The 19,458-nt window shown below is 43.0% G+C and overlaps 1 protein-coding gene across 1 annotated transcript; it reads right to left on the bottom strand.

Moving 5' to 3' along the window:
- Positions 1 to 13,696: 13,696 nt before the first annotated feature.
- Positions 13,697 to 18,320, bottom strand: LOC105944676 (igE-binding protein-like). Its single transcript, XM_045130625.1, has 4 exons — positions 18,083 to 18,320; positions 17,139 to 17,830; positions 14,485 to 14,600; positions 13,697 to 13,709 (listed from the first exon to the last, which is right to left on the bottom strand). Exons 1-4 carry the CDS (start codon positions 18,318 to 18,320, stop codon positions 13,697 to 13,699), a joined length of 1,059 nt encoding a protein of 352 aa, XP_044986560.1.
- Positions 18,321 to 19,458: the final 1,138 nt, after the last annotated feature.

Below are 19,458 nucleotides of genomic sequence, written 5' to 3'. Positions count from 1 at the left end.
ATGCAAACAATTTCATTCTTCCCACATCCTCATTTTTTCCCCATTTCTACACAAAACTCTTCATTTGATAGGGTACCCAGATAACATATATTTGGAAGGCTTTATTGAAGCATGCAGACTTTCAAAGTTCAGAAATTTAATGAAAGGCATCATCACATAAAGTACTGTGATCTAGTCAGATTTCTTTTTACAATGTAAAGTTGATTTTCATGGGGACACTTTCCAATCCCAAAACCGTAACTGGTTTCTTGCTAGGGTCCTATCAGATCAAAACTGACTGTAAAACTGGTGGTCCATTATTAATTTTTTTTTATTCCTATGAAAACTATGAAAGTCTTTACTTTCCCTTGCATCCAACACAGCCCCTTTGTCAGCCTCACCACACTCCTTCCCCAGGACTTCTTCAGTATGGCCTTCCACAGGGCCTCCTTTCATGGCACTCCATTCTCACTCTCTGCAGCAATCACCTCCTCCAAGAACCAGCTGAGAAATACTTCTCTTATAAAGTGTCCCCCTCAAAGCCATCTAGATGTGTGCTCTGTCAACTTTCCTGCCTTGAGTGTTACTTTGTGCTTTTTTTTTTTTAATTTTTTATTTATTTATTTGAGAGCGACAGACACAGAGAGAAAGACAGATAGCGGGAGAGAGACAGAATGGGCGCGCCAGGGCCTTCCAGCCTCTGCAAACGAACTCCAGACGCGTGCGCCCCCTTGTGCATCTGGCTAACGTGGGACCTGGGGAACCGAGCCTCGAACCAGGGTCCTTAGGCTTCACAGGCAAGCGCTTAACCGCTAAGCCATCTCTCCAGCCCAACTTTGTGCTTTTCTTATGTTGTTTTTTCATTACTTTATGTGAAAAGCTTTAGAGCTGGGGCTATGAAGTTGGAGGGACACACATAGATAGTGTTCAGATTGGCTGAGTGATTTGTCCAGGAGAAGACTAGATTGGAAGCCACATTTCCAAGACTCAGTGTTTTATCACACCTAGCGCCATTTGGTTTCATATCTATGTCAGACTAAAAACTGATAAAAATAGTATTATAAGATAAGTGTGGGACTGGAGAGATGGTATAGCAGTTAAAACGCTGTGTGTGAAGCCTAAGGATTCAGTTTTGACTCTCTAGTACCCACGTAAGCTAGATGCACAAGGTAGCACATGCATCTGGAATTCATTTGCAGCAGCTAGAGGCCTTGTAGAGCCCATTCTCTCTCTTTCTATCTGCTCTTTTCTCTCAAATAAATAACATATAGAAAGAGATAAATGTGTAACTGCATTAAAGCATTGCTTATGATCTATTACAAACAATTACAACTAACACTTTACTTAGTTTTAGAAAGGGTTGTGTTCAGCCCCAGTTGGCATGGAATTCACTATGTAGCCCAGAGTAGTATCCTTTAACTTGTGATAGTCTTGCCTCAGTCTCCTGAATGCTAGGTTTATAGGTGTGTGCCACAATGCTGACACTACTAATATTTTTGACCACTTACTGTGAAAGTGTAGCAGAGCTAATTATTTATAACATATTTAATTAATATGCTGAGCCAGAATTTGCTGGACATGGTCCCCAGCCTTCCCAGGAGCTGGATGGTACTGTGTCCCTGAGATTTACCATGACGTAGAAGTAATGCATGCGGCTTCCAGGCTTGGGCCACAATGCTTATTTTGTAACCCTTCAGGGCCTCTCCTGCTCTTCTAGCTGGATGCTAAGTGTCCTGGGTGACTTTGGAAAGCCCACATTGAAGATGGAGTCAGAGTCATAAGAGAGAGTGACATTTGTCCTAATCACCACTTAGAGGAGTACTGATTGGTGACAAAGAAAACCCACTTTGAAGTGAGGTGTAAGCAATGAATTGATTGTCACTGTGTTAGGCCACTGATATTTAGGCTAGCATTTACTCAAATTGGCATACATTTGTTATATTAATTCCTACAGCGCCCTGTGAAATTTATAGCATCCTTATTTACAAATGGGAAATCAAGAATGAAAGTGGTCATTAGGAATTACATGTGGTGCTGCTAGGATTTGAACTGAGATCTATCTGATTCCATATACCTTGTATTTGTCTGTTTCTCTTCCTTTCTTTCCTGCTCCCTTATATATTTCCTCAGTCCTTCATAAAGCTTCCTGTAATGAACTTCAAGTTCAGTACTTGCATAAAGATGAACCATTTTATGCACCTATGCAGAAATACATTAGTTCTGTCTATTGCCAACAGATGGCAGTAATGGCCCCTGTTGATCCTCATAATTATGTCAAATGGAATTGGAAACACCTGAATTGCTTCTGAATGCTTTGCTATCTATTTTCTTAGGAGGAGTCTTGAGAATTACCATTGCTAAGTTCTTAAACTACTGGGACTTCTGGGGTTTTCTCTGAAAATGAAGCATTAAATAATCAGTACACTCACCCTAGACTCTGACATTGCACATGAGCGCCTAACCAGAGCTGACCGTAGTATTAGTCAGGGTTCTCTAGTGGAACAGAACCCAGAGAATGAATTGTATTAAAAGAAGATTTATTGGATTAGTTTATGGCAGTCCAACAATAGCTGTTTTCAGGCCTGAGAGTCAAGAAACCCAGTCGCTGCTCAGTCCACAGTCTGGATGCCCCAGCAGTGTCAGTCTGGCACGGAACACCTGGAGGCTTCCTGGAGCTGCTCTTCAGTCCATGCTGGTCTTCAGTCCACACTGGAAAGCAGCAAGCAGCAGTGGCAGCCAGGTGGGAGGAGGGGAATCCTATCCTTCCTGAGCGTCCTTAAATAAAGCCTTCCCCCCCAACCCAGAGGGGCCGCCAACTCTGGGGGTAGGTCTCACCCTGGGGGAAGAAATCCTCCCTGGAAGCAACCTCACAGACCCACTTATGAGGAATATCTGTGGATTCCTAAACAGATCAAGTTGACACAAAACTTAACTATCACACCCTGTAAAGAATAATGAGTTTGTAATTCATACTGGGCTGCCCCTCTCCCCAAGAGCATAGGACATGGCTAATCTTAATGAGAGATTATACCAAATTTAAGCTTTGTTTTATTTTTATTTTGCTTGTCTACATTTTAATATTTTAGCCAATAAACACATGTAATTGCATAATTAAAAAATATTTGAGACAAAGCTGGGTGTTGTGGCTCATGCCTTTAAGTATTTTATTATTCATTTATTTGATAAAGAGAGAGAGTGAGAAAGAGGCAGCTAGAGAGAGAGAGAGAATGGGCACACCAAGGCCTCTAGCTACTGTAAATGAACTCCAGACATATGCACCACCTTATGCATCTGGTTTTAGGAGGGAACTGGCGAATGGAACTTGGATTCTAAGGCTTCACAGACAAGCACCTTAACAGCTAAGTCATCTCTCCATCCTGGCTTATGCCTTTAATTCTATTAATTCTAGCACTCAGGAGGCTGAGATAATGAGTTTTAGAACACCATGGGCTCCAGAGTAATGTCAGGTCACCCTGGTCTACAATGAGAACTTGTTTCAAAAAATATTGAGACAAAGAAATGATCACTCCAGCTCTGTGAAGGGCACAATAGAAAGACTGGCAGGGTAGTTTGGTATTTTGGATGGATATTCCCCAAAATATTCAGGATTTTATTAAAGTTGGTAATTAGAGCTGCGGCCACCTGGCTGGATGAGGTGTCACTGTGGGCAGATCCTAGGGTCCAGCCCTAAGGTATGGTGGTGGATCTGGAATTCCAGTGTAAGGATATGCAAAGTGCTGGAACTTTGCCTGGAGTTCCTGAAGTGTGCAGTGTGGCATGGCTTTTCTCTGTCCCTGCTTCGACCAGTGAAAGTAGGGCAGTTTTTTTGTCATTATTGAACTTACCCTGGATCTAAAGCTTCAATAAATATATCTTTCTCCATGACTGTGCCAGATTTGGAAGCTCATCTAAGTGACTTGAGGCTATCTACTACAGAAGTGCAGACTGGCTGGTGAAACAGGCTTTGTATCATTATAGTCATAGGCTCAAAAGTTCTACTGTGCTTCTCACTCACAGACTGGCTTCAGGAAAGCTTCTTAGTCATTGAAACTCAGGGTCCCCATCTGTAAAGAAGAGGAGGGTAATACATCTACTTTTATGAGGATTTTATGAGGATTAAACCCACCCAACATAAACCAGATGTCTTGGGAATGAGATGATGAATGTGGTAAGATGGTTTGTGTGGGACTATATTAAGATGATTCCTACTAACAATAGTTATAACTAGCAATTATATGGTGTTGTGCCAAGACCCCTGACCAGGAGCCAAGACCCCCGGTCACCCAGGAGTCACCTAGAGGACCGCCACAGAAGCCGAGACACTCGAATGTAAAAGCAACAGGTTTCTTTTAATGTCAAGCTTAAGCAGGGACTCAATCCACACAGACTGATGAGGCAGGAGTGGGAGAGAGCACCGACCTTCTAAAAGTAGGGGTTTATAAAGGAAAAGAGCGGGAAGGGGAAAAAGGGGTTACATCACATTGCATCTTTTAAAATGATTGGTTCCAAGAAGGTGTGCGTGGGAACATTTCTAGTTGCTCATCTCTCGTCAGCAGACGGCTTGCAGATCCTATCTTTTGCAAGGGGCCGGACGCCCCAACAGCTAAGTATTTCTGGAATGTCCTATTAAGCAAGCGAGCATGAGTTGCAGAAGTAAAGATCAGTACATTAGTCAGCTAGTTCCTTATCTGAACCGAGCCCGGGCTCCTCCTTTGCTCACAATGATTTGTCCTACAATGGCAGTGTCATTGTTTAATTATTTATGCGTTATTTCTTTTTGGTCTCTCATTTCCCCCTCTCTATGTGTCTTGGGGAGCCTATCTAGGGTTGCTATTTGAGTGTTTAAATATTTCCTGTATCTATGTTGGTTGTCACTGGTTGGTAGGAGTGATGTCTTTGTACCATCAATTGGATGGTGCCTAGCCGTTGTTTCATAAACTGTACCAGCTTATTTAAATTCAGGGGCTGAAAGTAAGCAACAGTGGTAGGATGAGTAGGGGTCCTAGGAGGGTGAATATCAAGGTAGTGAACCAGGGGGAGCGAATGAACCATGATTCAAACCATCCTTCTTGAAGTATGTGCTCATGTTGCTGCTTCTCTAATCCCTCCCTTATTTTAGTCATTGATTTTTTTAATTATTCCGGAATGATCAACATGGAAGCAACATTCTTCTCTCCTAAAGCTTGACATAGTCCCCCTTGTTGTAGAAGGAGTAAATCTAAACCCCTTCTATTTTGACGAACTACCTCCGCTAGGGAAATAAGTGACTCTTGTAAATGGGAGATTGACTTTTCTAATTCTTGGATGTCTGAGTCTATTGCTATTCTGAGGTCGGTGTACTGTTGGTTCTGAGTCACTATGGAAGCTATTCCCGTTCCTGCTCCTGCAAGTCCCAAACCTAGTAGTAAACTAACAGTTAGGGCGGTAATAGGCTCTCTCTTTGTTCTGATTAAGTCTACACCCAGATAGCGGTTCATCTCTTTAGCTGAGTAGTAGGTTATTTTAGGGATTAATCATACCTGAACACAGGAATCCTCAGTAGTGGTTAGCATGGCTGGGAATAAGATAGGAGGAAGAGGCATTGAGAAAAATGGTCTGATCACATAAGGGAGAGGGAATTGAGTTAGATTGGGCACCAGTGACACATAGGCCTTGTCCGGATACCTGTTGGAGGATAAGTTTTATATTTCTTGGCTGTTGCCATCTGCATTTGTTTATATCTGATGATACATTATATGAATCAGAGACTGTGATCCCTTCATAAAATGGGGGCCTCGCATTATAGCATAACCAACAGGATTCAGTGAGATCAGGTCTAGAGGAGTTAAGGAAACAATAGGTAGAGTCTAAGAGTGAGAGAAGAGGGTTATGTTCTTCTTGCATCAAATCCCTGCTAGGGTTTTTTCTATGTCTCCTTCAGGCCTCCCTGGGGGTATTTGTGTTGTCTTTTTATAGGCTTGTGATGGGGGGGCGGGAATGGAGCTTTGAAGGAGGTAGGGTCCTGGTGTTATTATGTGGGGCAAGGGGTTTGACCGGTGTAGCTTGAGTTAAAGCCTTATTGGGCCCTATAGCCTGGGGTGGCTGTAGCGGTATAATTTTTAAGAGAATTATGAACAGGACTCCATTGTTATATCCGGACTGGTAGAGTCTCAATCCCCAAGTAATCCCTGCATCCCATTTTGTTTCCTTTTTTCCTGCTTCAGTAAAGGAAACAACAATGGGATTACATGTAGGTTGCCTCGGGGTACATTGAGTGGCCTTGCTTCTTTGGACCTTAATGAGGCTCGAAGGGGATGGCTTTATCCAAGAACAAGTCCCAGTCTGTTTACATCCCCACACTTTACAATAAAAATCTGCTTCTCCCCCACATTTTGAGATTTTCCTCCTATCCGTGGGGACTGGACATACATAAATCAGGTTCCCTGTAAGGTTTGCATGGCAGTGTGAGTTCCACATCCTGGGATTCCTATCCTGCCTTGGTGATGGGGGTCCTGTTTAAAAAGGGCACATAAGTCTAAATTCAGATCGGGCCACCAAGTTTCGGGGGGATGTGTTTCCCAAGTTTGCATTACCACCTGTTTGGAACTAGGGGTGATGATCTGCCAGAAAATGTTATGTGGGAGATGAGGGTTTCTAGCAGCCCAGCAAACCTGGCTATTAATTAAGCAAACAGTAAATAACACTATCAGTACTTATTTCAATTTGGGTCTTTCTGGTGGAGGCAGAGCTTCAGTGGGTCCTCCAGGTCAGGATGGCTCGTCCATGTGTCTCCAGCCTGCCAGGGAAGCAGCTTTACGTGGGCCCAATGGATCCATGATGTGATGCCATCTACATTTATGGCTGTGGGAGTGGTCATCAGCATGACATAGGGGCCTTTCCATCTGGGTTCTAAGGACTTCCGTTGGTATCTTCTGATGAATACTTTGTTTCCTGGTTGGAACCTGTGGGGTTTTGGGGGAGCAACAGTCTCATATACAGCCCTTAAATGTGGCCAGATCTCTTTGTGAGTGAGCTGTAAACGCTTTAAAGAGCGAATTAGGTCCTGGTCATCCATTTGTTCTAGAAGGTCAATTTGGAGGCTTGGGATAATAGGAGGCGGCACTCCAAACATTATCTCAAAAGGGGTCAGACACATGATATGGGGAGCTCTGAACCCGGAACAGAGAAAAGGGAAGGAGAGACACCCAGTCAGCTCCAGTCTCTAAAGCTAATTTAGTCAAGGTCTCTTTTAGAGTTCTATTCATTCTTTCTACCTGTCCTGAACTCTGAGGGCGATAAGCACAGTGCAACTTCCAATTGGCCCCCAGTGCAGTGGCTATTCCCTGACTTACCTGAGATATGAAAGCTGGTCCGTTGTCTGAACCTAGAGAGATTGGGAAGCCATACCTGGGCAATATCTCTTCTAGTATCTTCCTAGCAACAACCTGCGCAGTCTCTGTTTTTGTAGGGAAGGCTTCTACCCAGCCTGAAAATGTATCTATACACACTAGGAGATACTTATATCCTGTTTTTCCAGTCCTAATTTCAGTAAACTCTAATTCCCAATAGGCTCCCAGTCTGGTTCCTTTCAGTCTGGTTCCTGGATTGGAGGGAAGAGCTGTAGCATTAGTCACACAGCAAGGCTGGCAATTAGATACAATTTGCTCAATGGTCTGACTGGCATTTTTTATTTTGAGCTGGGAGTTAAGCAGTAACTCCTGCATACGCTTGATTCCTAGATGGGAAGTGAGAGACCAAATATAACCATTTTTAAAAAAAGGCCCAGGCCTGACTTAGATAGAGAACTAGCCGGCCAATGTGCTGACCTTTTGCTTCTGTAAACTTTGCTTGCTTAATTGCTGCTTTTCCCACTAAAGTTTCTGAAGAATCTCCACTTCAAGGACATTGCAGAAACACATTGAGACCCACTGCGGAGGGGGTGGGGGGTCTTGGGCCTCCGACCACCTGCTTAGAGAAGAAACTGAGATATCAAGGGAAGAGAAAGGAAGGGAGGAGGGTACTTAATAGGTTGGTGTTGTATATACGTAAGTATAATGATTGAGATGGGGAGGTAATATGATGGAGAATGGAATGTCAAAGGGGAAAGTGGGAGGCGGAGGGAGGGTATTACCATGGGATACTTTTTATAATCATAGAAAATGTTAATAAAAATTAAATTAAAAATTAAATAAATAAAAAAGAAGAAAAAAGAAACAGAAATCTCCACTTCAAGGACAATGCAGATAACTTTATCTGCCTGGAGTGCCCCTAGCTCCTGCCCCCAACTTTGCCCGCTGAAACCCCAAGCCAATCAGAACTGTTTAAATCAACCAATCATGTATCTATCCCCTACTTCTTTGTTGAAATTCCTATATGGACCCCTTCCCCCAAAAGAAAGGGGCTCTCTCCCTCACTACTGCTGTGCCAGACTGTGGGGACGGATCCCAGGCCTAGGCTTGCAATAAAGAAACCTGTTGCTTTTGCATTCGAGTGTCTCGGCTTCTGTGGCGGTTCTCCGGTGACTCCTGGGTGACTGGGTGACTTGGCTCCTGGTCAGGTGTCTTGGTACAACAGGAAGAATGGTGGATCTTTAATGGTGGATCTAATAAAGAATTCTCTGTTCCAATCTTTGAGGTAGAATCAGGTGGCTATCCTCTGTTTTCCACCAGTCATCAGACTGTTGGGCTCCTTTTAATTGTTTAATCCATGTTAAGTCTTCTGAGGCGTATTTTGGAACATCTGGAAGTTTTCTCCCTCCAGAGTCTACCAGGACAGGGGCTATCCTAGTTGCCAGGGCCACACGTTTGGCTGTCTGGTCAGCTAAGTTGTTTCCTTGGGGAATTAGTCCATCCCCTTTTTGGTGTCCTGGACAGTGAATGATAGCCACCTGTGTAGGGCCCCAGAGGGCTTGGAGCAGATCTAGGATCTCTTGCTTGTTTATTTTTATTTTTATTTTATTATGTTAGGGTTAGGATTAGGGTTAGGGTTCTTGCTTGTTTTTAATGGTTTTTCCTTCAGCTATCAAGTGCCCCCTCTCTCTGTGTATTGCTCCATGGACATGTGCTGTAGCAAATGCATAAACGGCTGTCCGTATATATGTTTAGTTTTCTATTAGCCCCTAGTTGTAAGGCTTTGGTGAGGGCTTGCCTTTTGGGCTGATGTGCCTGCTGGAAGAGACTCTGCCCAAACGACGTCTGTCCACGATGTGACTGCAGCCCCCGTGTACCTGTGTCCATCCTGGATGAAGCTGCTGCCTTCTGTAAACCAGGTTACTTCAGCGTCTTTGAGGGGGGTGTCCTTGAGATCTGGCCTTAGCTGTACACATGAGCCAGTATCTCCACACAGTCATGGAGAGGCATCTCCAAGTCCAGATCAGGCAACAGAGTGGCGGTGTTCAGAGTAATGGGCATCTGGAAAGTTATTCTGGCTGGATTCAGGAGCAGAGTCTGATAGTGGACCATGCGGGCATTGCTGAGCCAGCGGTCAGGCGGTTGCTTTAGCACCCCCTCAATGGCGCGAGGGGTGGCAACCGTAAGGTTTTGTCCCAAAGTCAGCTTGTCTGCATCCTTGACTAGAAGGGCTGTGGCAGCTATAATCTTCAGACATGGGGGCCACCCTGCAGCTACAGTGTCCAGTTTCTTTGACAAGTAGGCAACAGGGCACCGCCAGCTTTGGGTGAGGACTCCCTTTGCTATCCCATTATGTTCATCTATGAAGAGCATAAATGGCTTAGTCACATCAGGGAGGCTTAGGGCCGGGGCTTCTAGAAGGCGTACCTTTAAGTCATCAAAAGCCTGTTGGTGATGATCCGTCCATTGGAAAGACTGGTTTTCCTTGGTGGCTTCATATAGAGGTTTTGCCAGTTCTGCGAATCCAGGGATCCACAGAGGGCAGAAGCCTGCTGTGCCAAGGAATTCTCTAACTTGCCTGGGTGAGGTTGGTGTTGGGATCCAGAGAACAGTCTCTTTCCGGGCATCTGACAGCCAGCATTGTCCATCCTGGAGGATGTATCCCAGGTATGTCACCTGCTGCTTGCAGATCTGGGCCTTTTTAGCAGAGGCCCGGTATCCCAGATTGCCCAATGTCTGCAGGAGGTCTCTGGTTCCTGCCAGGCATATCTCTTGGCTGACTGCTCCTATTAAAAGATCATCCACAGAATAAGTCCTGGGTTATTACCCAGAAGTTTGAAAGATCTTCATGTAAAGCCTTGTTGAAGATCGTAGGAGAGTTTTTGAATCTTTGAGGCAGCCGAGTCCAGTTGAGTTGGCCATTGATTCCAATGTCCGGATCATGCCATTCAAAGGCAAAGTATGGTTGGCTCTGTGGGGCTAAGGGTAGGCTAAAGAATACATCTTTTAAGTCCAGGACAGTATACCAAATGAGCTGAGGCATTAGTCTTCCCAACAGAGTATAAGGATTAGGAATTGTTGGGTGGATATCCATTGTTCTTTTATTTACTTCCCTCAGATCCTGGACTGGATGGTAGTCGTTTGAGCTAGGCTTTTTCACTGGTATGAGGGGAGTGTTCCAAGCTGACTGGACTGGCTTTAGGACCCCCAACTGGAGGAGCCATCTGATGTGGCGGTGATCCCCTGTTTGGCCTCCATTGGCATTGGGTATTGTCGTACCCTGACTGGTGTGGCTGCAGGTTTTAGTTCCACCAGTATGGGGGGCCTATGTTGTGTATATCCCATCCCACCAGTTTCTGCCCAAGCTTGCGGATATGCCATCAACCAGGAAGAAGCTAAAAGTTCCTCCTCCTTCGCGTGTTTTTGGAAAAGCCTATATTCTTCTGTTAGATTGGTAGTTACAAGAATTTGGGCTATTGCAGTCTTTAATTTGGGTGAAGATCCACCCATGGTGGAAATTTGTGCCCCCTGTTCTGAAAAGGTTATCTGGGCTTTCATTTTAGATAACAAGTCACATCCCAACAATGGATATGGGCATTCAGGAATGACCAGGAAGGAGTGAGTCACCTGGTTGGTGCCTAAATTAACAGTCCTCTTAGTTGTCCATTGGTAAGGTTTGGTGCCTGTGGCTCCCTGGACCTAGGTAGTTTTCTCTGTCATGGGCCCCTCTGCTTGTAATAGTACCGAATTCTCTGCCCCAGTGTCCACCATAAAAGTTATTTTCTTCCCCTCCACATCAAGGGTTAGCCTGGGCTCAGGGAGGGGAACTGAGCCCTGTCCCCCTCAGTCACTATCTTCTTGAGTGACCACCAGGATATTAGTCCGTTGTTTATTTTTGGGACAATCTCGGACCCAATGTCCTTTCTCCTTACAGTATGTACATTGATTCTTTCATACCTTAGATTTTGTTCCTTTATTGTCTCCCTTCCAATGGGGTCTCCCCACACAGGTGGTGTCCCAGGTGGTGAGATTTCCAGTGGCAGCCAGAATTTCCTTAAGATCTTGATGATGTTTGGTCTATTGTAGTTCTAAGATCTTAGTTAAATTTCTTTCCTGTCTCCTTTCTCATTTAATTTCTTTTTCCTCTATACTTTCTTTTATCAAAGACCTTTTCTGCCACTGCTACTAAGTCCCTAATATTTTTCTCTCCTAACCTTTCTAATGACTATAACTTTTTCTTAATATCAGGGGTGGCCTGATTAATAAAAGCAAACATGACAGTAGCAGCCGCTTCCCCTGACTCAGGCTCATATGGAGTGTATCTACGGAAGGCTTTTTGGAGTCTTTCCAGGTGAGCGGCTGGACTCTTATCAGGTCCCTATCTGACATTATATACCTTGGACATATTGGCAGGCTTTCTTGCTGCTGTCCTGAGACCCACTAAGAGAGTCCGGCAATAAATCAGGAGTCTCTTCCTACCTTGTGCCGTATTTTAGTCCCAGGTGGGGCGGGCTGTCGGGAGCCATTTCAGCTGGATTCATATCCATAGCTCTGGGCTTCTGGCAGCAAGACATTAGCAAAACTATAGCAGCCTACATGTAAGCAAGATTATGTAAATTCAATGTGGGGAACCCATTTGGCAGCAAGACCTTAGCACCTACTTGTAAGCAAGATTGTGCAAAAACTCTGTAACTTGCCTGAGCCTGCCAGCTGAAAGGGTTCGAGCATGATGGGGAGTGAGGATTAAGGAAAGACAGAAGAAAGACTGAAAGCATGGACCCCAGTCCAGAGCTGAAGCAAGGCCTCAAGCCAGGACTGAAGACACGGTTTATTTCACAGCATTCCTTTTTATATCTTTTTACAAACAATTTTTCCATGGACAAAGATTTTATGAGCGTCACAAGTTTCTATCAAAAACCCTTCCTGTTACAGAGTTTTTGCCCTTCAATCACTTCTCAGTACAAAAGACCAGCCAAATGGCTGAATATACATAATCTTGCTTACAAGTAGGTGCTAAGGTCTTGCTGCCAAATGGGTTCCCCACACTGAACTTACATAATCTTGCTTACATGTAGGCTGCTATAGTTTTGCTAATGTCTTGCTGCCAGAAGCCCAGAGCTATGGATACAAGTCCAGCCAAAATGGCTCCTGACAATTCCCCCTTTTTTACTTATTATTTTTATGAACCGGGCCTCACCAGGCCTCGGTGCAGAAAGACTGTGTCTTAGGTTGTTCTCTATGATATTTAGGCCTTACCTGTCATTGGTACATGAATTCCATCATTCATGCCCTGTCTTAGGATGACCTAACTCGAGAGAATCTTACCCGTCTTTGACTACAAGCCTCTGCACGGGCTTTAAGATAATGTCTCAGGAAACTGAGGTCGGGTCTGTAGCTGTATCCCATGTTTTTCTGCACAGATATCCATAATGGATCTCAAAAGGCATTTAACGAGTATGGGCAGCAGACACAGAATGAGTAAAAGACAAATACCTGTAGCAGCAAAGCTTCCTATCCAAGAAGTGAGAGAATTCCATCCAGGCAAGGCAGACTTAAAAGCAGATATTAAGTCATCAGCAGCTTTAGCTGCATCAAAAGTAAGATGATTATTTTGCAAAGACAAAATCTCTGAATGCAACTGAATCAGATCCAAGGAAATATCATTATGCAAAATACCTCTTAGTTGCATTTTTATCTTTTCCCAACGCTGTTGACTGTCATTATATATTTTTTAAAAAAATTATTTATTTATTTATTTGAGAGTGACAGACACAGAGAGAAAGACAGATGGGGGAGAGAGAGAGAATGGGCGCGCCAGGGCTTCCAGCCTCTGCAAACAAACTCCAGACGCGTGCGCCCCCTTGTGCATCTGGCTAACGTGGGACCTGGGGAACCAAGCCTCGAACCGGGGTCCTTAGGCTTCACAGGCAAGTGCTTAACCGCTAAGCCATCTCTCCAGCCCATATTTTTTAGAAGTAACATAGATCCATTGAAAATCTACATGACACTCCAAACAAGTTCTAACTTTCAACCCTAGTATCCCCTCACACAAATACGTAACCTCATCATACAGAGCATCTATTTTTTCTTCCAATTTTCTATCTATATCTACTTGAGTTCCTAGAGAAATAGAAACATTTTTGGATAAATCATTAACAAAGTGTGCAGTTTGAACTTCTTGTGACAAAGCAACAACTGCAGTAGTAGCAGTAGCTAACAATGTAATAAAAGCTAGGATGCCTGCAATTACTAATCCTATCATTCTTTTTGGTCTACTTAAAGTATTCTTTACTTCCTGTAACACCTGTATTCCCTTGTCAGAATACCAAGGCCTCGTTACATTAACAGGAATCATAACAAATGCTGGTTGCTTAAAAAGCATAACTGTATCAGAGGACAATTCTGAAACACAATTAGACAAAATACAATTGTTACAAGTAACATTGAACATTTCCTCAGCCCATGTAATATTTATGTCTCCCATTAACATAGCATAGGGTGAAGTAACACAAGCCATGACCCTTCCCTTTGGGAGGGAAGAACTGTCATTCCTGGGGGAGGTGATGCTCACTCCTCCCATGGCGGCAACAACTTTCCATAAGTAAGTCTGTTGGAAGCCCTCTTCAGACCACCAAAGTCCAGCAGAGAGTCCACCAGTCCAGTCATTGTTCCATTTACCACTCCCTTCTGCTCCAGGATTTCCTGACCAGTCCTTAATATGCCTTTTAGTTCCAGAGATGTTACACATGATGTAAGCAGTCCCAACACACCTTTTCCAATGCAAAGACCTTTTATACCAAGGTGATTGTCCCTCACAGGGGGCAAAAGCATCTGGTGACTCGGCTCCTCTCACTTGATTCCCTGAGGGGAGCCAAATAGAGACTTGTGAAATAGACCCTTGACTTGCATTTTTCCCTTTATCTGCTGAATGCTTTACAATCACATTCCTTGGTTGAATTTTTAAACATCGAGTTACTTCTGTTTTAGTTAGGCATATAGGAATACCAGTGCCATGACCAGTATAATTGACTCCAAATTTCTGATGAGCCTGCATATTCCTACTGGATGGTGTGCCTAGTAAACGAGTATTGTTTACCAAGACTTAAATTTCTCTTATCTTCCCAAGTTGCTGGGTGTAAGATGGGTGGGTCAGGAACATAAGCCCAATACAGCTCACTGTGGATCATCGGGAGTTGAATCCACATCATTAAGAGCAGAGGCATCATTCTTCTGATGTTCAGTCCCTGCGAACTGGACCAACCTCTCTGGCAGCCACCTGGCATTGTCAGCATCCTGTGGGAAAACACAAACATACCCTCGTCCCCATATTAATACTGGGTCAGGGCCATGCCATTGTCCATCAATGGGCATTGTCCATCTAACCTGAGCATAAGTGTCCGATGTTCTAGGATGCCATAATCTGTCTGCAACAGAATGACCGGATGCATCCACATTTAAAAATTTTAAAATAAAGAGTACATGATTTAAAGCATTCCGAGGATATAACTCCCCCTTTTTTATTTTTTGTAATTGATTTTTTAAAAATTTTATTTATTTATTTATTTATTTATTTGAGAGCGACAGACACAGAGAGAAAGACAGATAGAGGGAGAGAATGGGCGCACCAGGGCTTCCAGCCTCTGCAAACGAACTCCAGATGCGTGCGCCCCCTTGTGCATCTGGCTAATGTGGGACCTGGGGAACCGAGCCTCAAACCAGGGTCCTTAGGCTTCACAGGCAAGCGCTTAACTACTAAGCCATCTCTCCAGCCCTGCAATTGATTTTTTAAAGCTCCATGAGCACGTTCAACAATTCCTTGTCCCTGAGGGTTATAAGGTATGCCTGTTTTATGAACAATTGATAATTGAGCACAAAAGCACTGAAAAGATTGACTAGTGTAACCTGTACCATTATCTGTCTTTGTAATTAATGGCATACCTGCTACAGCAAAACATTTGATGCAGTGTGCTATGACATGTTTAGTAGCTTCCCCAGTCTGTGCTGTAGCCATCAGAAATCCTGAGTAAGTATCAACGGATACATGAACATATTTTCATTTTCCAAATTCAGGAATATGAGTTACATCATCTGCCACAATTGATTTGGTTATAATCCTCTAGGGTTTATTCCATACTGAGGAATTGAGTGATATTCAGGACAGGTATTACATTGTTGTACAATTTGCCTAGGTAATTTGAAACTGTTTTCTTAAATTTTGACTAGTTTGATGATGTAAATTATGAGATCTTTGAGCTAATTCCAATTGAGATATACCTATGATCTGTGTGGCTTTATCTGCCATATCATTTCCCAATGCTAAAGGACCTGGAAGGCCTGAATGAGCTCATATATGACCCACAAAACAAGAATGAGAGCAAGCATGCATGCATCTCTGTATTTGATTAAACAAATCTTGCACTTGAGTATTAGCACTTTCAATACAAGACACAGTTTCAAGTACCTGTAAAGCTCTAGCAATATATTGACTATCAGTATACATATTAAATGGAGTTTCAGCTCAAACATTAAATACTGTAGCTACAGCTCTAAGTTTCACTATTTGAGCTGATGCTGGGGGAGTAAAAAATGAATAAGACTGTTCTTGAATAACATATGCTGCTTTGCCATTAGAGGATCCTTCTGTAAAAAGCATCTTCAATAGCTCTGCCCTGACTGTGCAGGGGAAAATAAAGGAATGAGAATTTGCAAATTGCAACAACTTGTCTTTAAGGAAATGATTATCTATAATATCAGGATAATGAGCAAAAGCAACAGCCCAAGAGTCCACATTTTGAAATAGCCAATCTACTTGCTGCTTTGTAAAAGAACCCCTATAATAGCTGGTTCCTTCCCAAAATATTGTCTAGAGTTTACTCGAGCCATTTGAATTAAACAAGCCACTGCTTCGTAATAAGGAGTCAACACTCTAGCAGGAGAAACAGGTAAATGTAGAGGTCCTTCTTGCCATAAAACTGCAGTTGGAGTGTGTTCAGTGGCCAGAACATATGCAGCCCATCCCTGAGAATAATCTATATATTGAATTTGTTGTTTTTCAATAGCTTGTTCTACTAAGGCTAATGCCTTACGTCCCTCATCTGTTAACTGACGGACAGACTTTGGATTTGGATCTCCTTTTAAAATGTCAAAGAGAGGCTTTAATTCTCCAGTACTAATTCTTAAATGAGATCTAAACCAATTAATAACTCCCAAAAGCTTTTGAAAATCATTTAAGGTTTGTAACCCATCTTTCTTGAGTTGAATTTTTGTGGGAATATGGTTTTTGGATATAATCTTTGTCCTATATATGAATATGGTGGCTCAGTTTGAACCTTATTTGGAGCTATAATTAATCCTTGCTCTTTTAAGGCTCCCTGTAAATGCGAGTAAGCTGTTAATAATAATCCCTCTTGTTTGAACACCAGGAGAATATCATCCATATAATGAATAATATATACCTGAGGATAGGCCTGTCTAGTCTTTGTTATAGTTTGAGCCACAAACTTTTGACACAAGGTGGGGCTGTTAGCCATACCCTGGGGCAACACTTTCCAATGATATCTTTTAATAGACTCCTTAAAATTGATAGATGGCACACTAAAGGCAAATCTTTTACAATCTTGAGGAACAAGGAACAATAGTATGAAAACAATCTTTTAAATCCAATATTTTTTTTTTCTTTAGGAATAGCAGAAGGCATAGGCAATCCCTGTTGAAAAGTTCCCATTAATTCCATTGTTTCATTTACCTTTCTAAGATCCTGTAATAACCTCCACTTTCCAGACTTCATTTTTATAACAAAAATTGGAGAATTCCAAGGTGAATTTGAAGAACCTCCTTGACTGACTTCCCTTGAAGGGCAGCAACCAATGCTAGCCCTTGTGTATAGGATGGACCTATGTCAGAACATAGACTAATGTAATCCATTATGTTCCCCTTTCTCCTAAATGGCCTCAGGGCCACTTGACAAGCAGAGTTAGCATTCTCATAGGCTAATAATTTTACAAGTGCAAGTCCTGCTTCAGAATCTCCAACCAGTCTGTTAGCAGCCTGTAATAATCTATCCACAAAGTTTTGATATAATTCATCAGGTCCTTGCCTAATTTTTGACAAATCTTCAGTCCCCCTCCCAATAGATGGAAGTTTACGCCAAGCCTTTTTAGCTTGTGCATTAACCTGAGCATAAACACCTACATCAAACCTCAATTGATTCTCAAGTTCCCGATATGGTCCCTCTCCTGCCAGCATATCAAAAGTAATAGGTACCCCCTGAGCCTTATTCACCTTAGCAATAGCCTGACAGTTCTCCGTATATTCTGTTTTCCACAATAAATAGTCTCCTCCTGACAAACATGCCTTTGCTACTTGTTTCCAGTCCCCTGGAGGGAGTGTCTCAAATGCCATAGAGTCTATAATAGCAAGCGTGAAAGGAGCTGTAGGGCCATATTGCACACAAGCTGCTTTTAATTCCTTTAACCGCTCAAAAGGTATAGGGTTATGAGATCTTACTTTATTCCCTTGACTATCTTTTTGTTCAAAACAGGATATACATCAAATCCCTGCATATCTTCTCCTCTTTGCACTGCTCCTGCAAGAGTGGCTTGCATGGGTGAGACAGAAGGCCGAATCAAAGATACAGGATGAAATTCACCCTCAGGTTTTGACTACCACAATAGCGGGAGGTTTTGTTACAGCAGAAGGATTGGGAGTGACTGTATTTCCTGGAATACGCTTTCCCTGAAACTGTTGTACTTATAAATACAGTGATATAACCATACTTTGCAACCGTTGCATCTCCTCTAAATATTTTACTTTCTGTTCATCCTCAGATCTAGTAAAAGTTATAAAAGGTGGAAAGTCTTCCTCTTGGTGACCTTCCGTCACCTCCTCCTCTACTTTTGCTTCCTTATCTGGATCTGAATGATCAAGGCAACATTCTTCTTTTCTAAATAATAGCTTAGATCCAGACTCTGGTTCCTCAGGTGAAATCAGCTTAGTTTCATTTTCTAAGTCCATGATGGGAAGCAGTCCTTTGTCTTTAATTGTACCTGATTTAAGTTTATCTCTTTCATGTCTAGGATCTAAACTATCTCTAACTAAAGCCCACAAGCTAAAAGTTTCCACTGGTACTTTACTTGGCCGGTGGGTATTATAATAATCTTGAAGCGCAGTCCCTACCCTTTGCCAGATTTTTAAATTGATAGTCCCTTCTTCTGGAAACCAAGGACAGACTTTTTCTATAAATTCCAAAAAGTTACTAAGTTGTTGTAGACTAACTTTGTTTCCCCGAGTACGCAACATATTTTTCAGCATATGAACAAAAAGCATACAACTACTACCTTGTCCCATTTTTACTTATATTACTCACCGCTCCCTTTTTTCTTTTTCTGAGCGCTCCTTTTCAATCCAGCAGTGTCCTTCACTGAATCCCTGTCTTCAGGCCATCCTTTGGGGCACCACTTGCCTGAGCCTGCCAGCTGAAAGGGTTCGAGCATGATGGGGAGTGAGGATTAAGGAAAGACAGAAGAAAGACTGAAAGCATGGACCCCAGTCCAGGGCTGAAGCAAGGCCTCAAGCCAGGATCGAAGACACGGTTTATTTCACAGCATTCCTTTTTATATCTTTTTACAAACAATTTTTCCATGGACAAAGATTTTATGAGCTTCACAAGTTTCTATCAAAAAACCCTTCCTGTTACAGAGTTTTTGCCCTTCAATCACTTCTCAGTACAAAAGACCAGCCAAATGGCTGAATTTACATAATCTTGCTTACATGTAGGCTGCTATAGTTTTGCTAATGTCTTGCTGCCAGAAGCCCAGAGCTATGGATACAAGTCCAGCCAAAATGGCTCCCAACAGTGGGTAGTCTGGAAACTGCCATTTATTATGGCAGGGTCAGTGGCGGGATCTCCTGTAGGCCCTGGAACAAGTTTGTGGGCACTTTCAATGATCCTGCCTCGCTCCTTGGTGGTGAACAAAACCTGTCGTTGCTGCTGACAGTTGTCCCAGGTGGGCTGGTGGGTAAAGAGCACAGTTTCTAAGAGATTGGTCAGTCCCCTAAGATTCTCAGAGAAGGGAGCATTCTGATAACACCAATTGTACAGGTCACTGGTGGCAAAAGGCCAATAGTGAAAGGGCTGATTCCCATCCACATC

Source organism: Jaculus jaculus, chromosome 12 (assembly GCF_020740685.1).
Source record: "Jaculus jaculus isolate mJacJac1 chromosome 12, mJacJac1.mat.Y.cur, whole genome shotgun sequence".
Classification (NCBI taxonomy): domain Eukaryota; kingdom Metazoa; phylum Chordata; class Mammalia; order Rodentia; family Dipodidae; genus Jaculus; species Jaculus jaculus.
Note: the sequence above shows the minus strand (reverse complement) of the source record. Positions and strands in the feature narration are given on the sequence as shown.

Coding starts and splice junctions, on each gene's coding strand:
- LOC105944676 (XM_045130625.1), bottom strand. CDS start 18,320: ATGGACTTAGAAAATGAAACTAAGCTGATTTCACCTGAGGAACCAGAG. Junction 17,831..18,082: donor GGAGATGCAACGGTTGCAAA/GTATGGTTATAT, acceptor TTGAACAAAAAG/ATAGTCAAGGGAATAAAGTA. Junction 14,601..17,138: donor AAGGGAAGTCAGTCAAGGAG/GTTCTTCAAATT, acceptor GTTTTCCCACAG/GATGCTGACAATGCCAGGTG.